The 6289-nt window shown below is 50.3% G+C and overlaps 1 protein-coding gene across 1 annotated transcript; it reads left to right on the forward strand.

Annotated features, from left to right (window-relative positions):
- The first annotated feature begins 201 nt into the window (after window positions 1-201).
- AICDA (activation induced cytidine deaminase) lies at window positions 202-2229 on the forward strand. The gene is made up of 4 exons (XM_058045526.1): window positions 202-387; window positions 1349-1619; window positions 1772-1887; window positions 2176-2229. Exons 1-4 carry the CDS (start codon window positions 202-204, stop codon window positions 2227-2229), a joined length of 627 nt encoding a protein of 208 aa, XP_057901509.1.
- The last annotated feature ends 4060 nt before the right edge of the window (window positions 2230-6289 follow it).

Consider the following 6289-nt stretch of genomic DNA (forward strand, 5'->3'; position numbering starts at 1 on the left):
CTGTTTGACTAATCACTATTAATTCGCACACCATTTCCACTCACAAGGTCACCTGCTTCATCCCCAGAGTCACGTCTGCATCCTTTCCCTAGAACATTTCATGCAAATTACCGACCCTCTTCTCGTACAGAGAGGCTTGGATGTGAAGAGGATATTTTTGGTGCTGAGCCCTCAACAGAGACAGGGTAAACAACTGGCTGCATGAGTAAATGTAAATTCTCTCTTGTCTTCTCCTGCAGCATCCTCATGCAAAGGAGACTCTTCCTCTACAACTTCAGGAACCTGCGCAAGGCCAAGGGCCGGCGTGAGACCTACCTGTGCTATGTGGTGAAGCGCCGGGACAGCGCCACCTCCTGCTCCCTGGATTTTGGATACCTGCGCAACCAGGTGGGGGAGGGAACACCTTGCCAGCCCGTTCTGGAGCCCGCAGCTCCAGCTTGCCTGGGGCAGGAGGGAGCAGAGGGCTGTGACAGCAGCACAGACACACCTGGGCACTGTGCTGGTACAGACACACCTGGGCACTGTGCAGGTACAGGCACACCTGGGGCTGTGCAGGTACAGACATACCTGTGGGCTGTGCAGGTACAGGCACACCTGGGCACTGTGCAGGTACAGGCACACCTGGGGCTGTGCAGGTACAGACATACCTGTGGGCTGTGCAGGTACAGGCACACCTGGGGCTGAGCTGGTACAGGCACACCTGGGCACTGTGCAGGTACGGGCACACCTGGGCACTGTGCAGGTACAGACACACCTGGGCATTGTGCTGGTACAGACACACCTGGGCACTGTGCAGGTACGGGCACAGCTGGGCACTGTGCAGGTACAGACATACCTGTGGGCTGTGCAGGTACAGGCACACCTGGGGCTGAGCTGATACAGGCACACCTGGGCACTGTGCAGGTACGGGCACACCTGGGGCTGTGCAGGTACGGGCACACCTGGGGCTGTGCAGGTACAGGCACACCTGGGCACTGTGCAGGTACAGACACACCTGGGGCTGAGCTGGTTCACACCGTTTAAGGGATGCAGCCTCCGGGCAAAGCTGTGCTTTGTGCTACCCCGGAGTGTGTTATCAGCGAGACACCCACACTCCCTGCTGCTTTTCCAGTCTCCCTACCCTCCTGCTTATCTCCCGCCCATCCCGTTCCCACATCCCTCCACACCACTGCCCACCAGCGCTGCTCTAGCCCTTAAGCGCTGCCGTGCCTTGTCCCCGTCTGTGCCGACCCAAGAGAAGTCCCGCACCTTGCTTCTCCTCCCTCACACCCCACCCAGGCCAGCCTCCCTCCCTGTCCCTGTCACACCCCGCTGACTCCTGGCCCCTGTCTCTCCCGGTTTCCCGAAGATGGGCTGCCACGTGGAGGTGCTTTTCCTGCGCTACATCGCAGCCTGGGACCTGGACCCGGGGCGCTGCTACCGCATCACCTGGTTCACCTCCTGGAGCCCCTGCTACGACTGCGCCCAGCACATCGCCAGCTTCCTGCGCTCCTACCCCAACCTGAGCCTCCGCATCTTCATGGCCCGCCTCTACTTCTGCGAGGAGCGCAAGGCAGAGCCCGAGGGGCTGCGGCGCCTGCACAAGGCGGGGGCACAGATCGCCATCATGACCTTCAAAGGTGAGTTGTGCAGGCAGGAAAGAGACGATGGAGGGCCAAGGGGTGCTGGGGAGAAGGGCAAGGGCAAGGAGCCAGAGAAGATGATGCAGAGTGTGATGATTTAGTGATCAGTGTCCTGTCGAGCACCTGTAACTCCCCCATGTCTTGCACAGATTACTTCTACTGCTGGAACACATTTGTGGAGAACAGGGAACAGGCATTCAAAGGCTGGGAAGGGCTGCATGAAAACTCTGTCCATCTTGCCAGGAAACTTCGACGAATCCTCCTGGTAAGGGACAATTCTCCTTCTTCTTCCAGTGCCTCTTCCCCCAGCTTATTCCACTCTATAATTCCTCTCTGCACTTGCTGCTCATCCCTGCCATCTGCCTTTTCATTCACTCCCGTGTCTTCATCTTCCACATCCCTTACGCCTCTTCCTCCGACTTTCTTCATCTCTCCTCTGCTTGTTCACTTCCCCTTCTTCCCCCTCTCATCCCATCTCCTGCCATTCCTTCCTCATATTCATGGGTTCCTGCTCACTTGACAACTGACCTACCATTTCTATTTTGTCCTGCAGCCGCTGTACGAAGTAGATGATTTACGAGATGCTTTTAAAATTCTGGGACTTTGAAGTGAAAGTCATCAGCAATCAGAAGACTTCACAAACACTTGCTCTTTGATTTCCAACTCTCTCCCTTACAACAGATCTTTCTCCTCTTCCTTCCTTACATCTCCCTTCCAGCCCTGTGTCTAGAGATAAGACTATCCTTACTTTCATTTCCAAGGAGAATTAAGCTGATCTTGTGAAGACACCTTCCCCAGGCTCACACCTTATCCATTGCTAACTGGGAACAGCCAGGACTGCAGTGACATTGCCAGAGAGTGATTTGCCTCCCCTCAGTCCCTGCAGAGCTAATCCAGGTGATCCACTAAAAGGAGCTCTGGGTTCAGCCTTGCCCAGGTGGGAGCAGACAGCCTGCAAAGCTGTTTGTGTGGCTGTGCTCTCACTGGCACTGCACTGACCTGCACACTTCATGAAGGTTTCAGGGAGCACATTTCTTGGCTCTTAGAGCTGCACTACACCCAGCTGCTCTGTGTCCTCCCCTGTGAAATGGTTCAGTTGTCCTCCTGGATGTTGGTAGGAAAACCATCCCAACTGAGGTGGTGCAGCCTATGTATTAACAGCAAAGTTGACCAGCCACTGGAAAGCTCAGCAGAGAGTGTTGAAGTGAGTCCTTGACAGCCCAGGTAGCTCAGCTTGAAAACCTCACATGAAGCCAGCAGGTCTCTCTAAGAGGATTGTGTGCAGAGCACCACAGATCTCACTGTGTGGAGTGCTCTTCATCCTCTGAGCATTTCCCCCTAGACCAGACATGCAATGTGCTCCCTCCCCAGCCAGCTGCCTCTGCTGGAGGCACCTTTACAGTCCCACAGTCTTTTGTTTTTCCAAGTTTTTTATTGCCCATAATAGGGCCAGCAATGTGACTCTACTGAGAGCTGGCCAGAGAAAATCCTGGCATACACAAAGCTCTTTAGCCTGTAAATAGATATCTTCTGTAGGAGCCAAAACCAAACCATCCTCCTGCCTGGCAATCACTCTGTTTCCACTAGGGGACCCCATTAGCTCCTGATCTGGTGGACACAGTCTTAACAAGCTGAAGATACAGGTTCACAGCACACGCCAGCTCACCACCACCTTCTTACCCCCTGAATTACAGCTGGATCGCCCTCTCCAGTCCAACCTCTTGGGGTTTGCACAAGGCTGAATGTGTCCCACACTCTGGGTGTGCTCTATCATTTCCTTCATGGTGGCTGCAAGTTCTGTGCTCCTTCTGGGTAGGGCTGGAGGCTCCTCAGAACACCTCCCCTGGTGCTAGGACAGCAGAGCTCTGCCCCTACAGGGCCTGCTCCTGCTGGCAGAGGTCACAACCAGCGGCCTCACAAGCTTTCTTCGACTTCAGGCTCCCAAGGCATTCTCAGCTTGGGAAATTATGACCAGGAATAGCAATGACAGTCCTTTGCAAAGCATTAATTTGCAAGCATGGTGTTGTATATTTGTTTCATATGGTGCATATTATTTATATAAATAAAGGTCTTACAATCAAGCATCTGGCTTTGTCTTTTTTTTTGGTATCATGTGGGTGAAGGAAGTATATTGGACACCGAGGATTGACATGCCACCTTTTCTTTCTGATTTCTGGAGGTACAACCTAGAAATATTAAACTGTCTTCATACTTTTACTTGTAGCTTTGAAGTTACTGACAATGTCACCCAGCATATCAAGGCAGATAAATTGTTAGGATACTTTAGAAATACTACCAAAAACCTCTGAAGTTATCTGAGATGCTTCTTTCATTGATGGCCAGCCAATTGTGCCCGTTCATGACTCATAATCGACCACACTGGACACAAAAGGGCTGACAATATGCTTCACAAAACTAGAAGAGAAGCAAAGATGTATAAAGAATCTTCATCTTTCAACTTTTAACATTGTACCTGTACAACATCATTGTCCTTCTCAGTGGAATTGTTAGAAAAAATTACCATTTTCTTAGAAAGGGGTTGAGATACAAGCTTTTGATTAAATTTTGACTAACACTGAGTTGAAGATACTTGTTGAAACATGACAACAGCTGACATTGTACAGGAGGAGAAAAAAATGTAATGAGTAAATGCAAAGAATCATGAGCTATATTAGGAATACATCCTATATTTAGATTCTTTTGAACATAAATCTGATTAAATTCAGAGTGGACTCTAGAGTTAATCCATGTGGTTCAGCTATAGGAATTTAGCTCTCTTGCACACAAGATTGTTTTAACTGCATTTTTTCTGTTCACAAAAACCAATTCATATTGTTTGTTACAAGCTATTCTTTAATTTGGTGTTCTAAATTAATTCAGCCTCAAACGCTTTAGGTGTCTCTGCCAAGAATAACTCCCTGGAGGGTGACTGTTATGCAGCAACATTACTTTATTAACCCAAGATATTTTTCTTGCTTTGGAGACTGTTTATATAGTGAACATTTCACTACTGATTATATATTTTTGAGAACCACTTATCTTTACAGCCTTATGGAGATTGTGGGTGTGCTATTCTAGGTGTCTCCCTTCTTTATATGCACCTGGGCAGAAGCTAAACTCTCAAGGGGACTGTGGCAAATATACCTGCAGTCCCAGCTGCCTGAGCTGTGGGAAATGGGTGCTTGTGATTTCTGGGAGAGTGTTTCCTCCCCAAGCTGTGGGGAACAGCCAGACCAGGGGCCTTGGTGCTGGCTGAAAACCCCAGCCTCGTTTGATCAACACTGCATGGTTTGCAGCAATGAACTCTGAACACAAGCACGTCCAGGTAGCTGTGGAGTCCTTGATAAGAGAGGAAACAGGAAAATGGGATGGCAGCTGGTGTGGACAGCTGGGCATGGCTGCCATCTCCTGGTGCTCGGGGGGTCTGCCACCCTGCAGAGGGTGCTGCCTTGAAGGGATGCTGATCCATGCTGCAAACAGCTCCCAAACCTGTCTGTGAACAGCCCCGCAGCGTGTCCACAGAGGAGCAGGACACTGACATCATTCCCCCAGCTGCACACAGCATTCCTCCAGGTCAGCACATGGTGTCCTTGGACTTTGCAGTAATGAGAAACAGATTACCATTGAACAATGCAAAGGCACACTCCAGACCCTTGCAAACACAAGCATGGCTTCTCCCTCCTTTTCTCCTCCTCTGCTGCGTGCTCGTACTTGGAAATCAGGATAGAAAGGGGTTTCAGGGTCATGGAATCTCCCTTGCAACTTGTCACTTCAGGGGGTTTTCAGTCTACATGTATTTGTGTCCAGCATTGTCTTTGAGGTCGTTTTTCTACTCTCCCTGGTGCTGACCCTTTAGCGTTCCTAGCAGCAGAAATGTCATTATTTCTTCACATATGTATTAAATATTCACAGTGACGGAAGTCAGATTTGGTTCGCAGAAGAAAGATGAAGGGATTTGGCAGAGAAGAGACCCCTCGTTCAGACAACATGAGCAATGAGGAGCAGAGCCCCTGCTGGGCAAGGAGAAAGTAGGTTGCTGCAAGAGCAGAGGTCATAGCAGATGGAGAGGCACCAAAGGGTGGCAAGGATTCTGGAGGCTGCCTTTGGCTTTTGAACCTCCCATACACTTTGTCTTAGGCAGGTTTGCCCTCAGGCTTCCAAACCCACATCAGATATGGCTAAAACTCCATTTCTGTTGCTGCTGTTGCACCCAAGTTCCAGCACAGGGAGGGTGTTGATGTCTCCCCACTATAATCCTGTCATTAATTCACTTTTAAGAACTATCCCACTCTACAAGGTGGCACAATGTTTCCACCAGTGCAGAGGCCCAGGAGAAGTTCAGAGCAGACCAGCTGCCTTCTGTGGTTACCTTCAAAGGCTACCAGTGTGGTAGACCCGCCTCTAGGCGTCACATGCCAGTAGGGGCACAGCAGAGATACAGCAGATTGCAGATTCACTCTGGCAGATAAAACCAGTGTGAAAAACTTTGCTGGGCTGACTTGGAACTGGCAAGCTTCCAAACAGACCAGAGGAAGTTTGTCCTCCTGCCTTCAGTGGAAAGGGCTGAGCCCTGGGCATGAATGGTTATGGGCCCTGCTGTACTAAGCTGCATGTTGATCAAGTGATTTGATTGCTCCCTAAGTAAACAAGGAGCAAACACCATAATG

Source organism: Melospiza georgiana, chromosome 2 (genome assembly GCF_028018845.1).
Source record: "Melospiza georgiana isolate bMelGeo1 chromosome 2, bMelGeo1.pri, whole genome shotgun sequence".
Taxonomy (NCBI): Eukaryota; Metazoa; Chordata; class Aves; order Passeriformes; family Passerellidae; genus Melospiza; species Melospiza georgiana.

Bases quoted from the DNA above. Each gene is read 5' to 3' on its own strand.
- AICDA (XM_058045526.1), top strand. From the start codon at position 202: ATGAGTAAATGTAAATTCTCTCTTGTCTTCTCCTGCAGCATCCTCATG. The intron at 388-1,348 runs GTGGGGGAGGGA...GGTTTCCCGAAG, and splicing joins TTGGATACCTGCGCAACCAG to ATGGGCTGCCACGTGGAGGT. The intron at 1,620-1,771 runs GTGAGTTGTGCA...TGTCTTGCACAG, and splicing joins CGCCATCATGACCTTCAAAG to ATTACTTCTACTGCTGGAAC.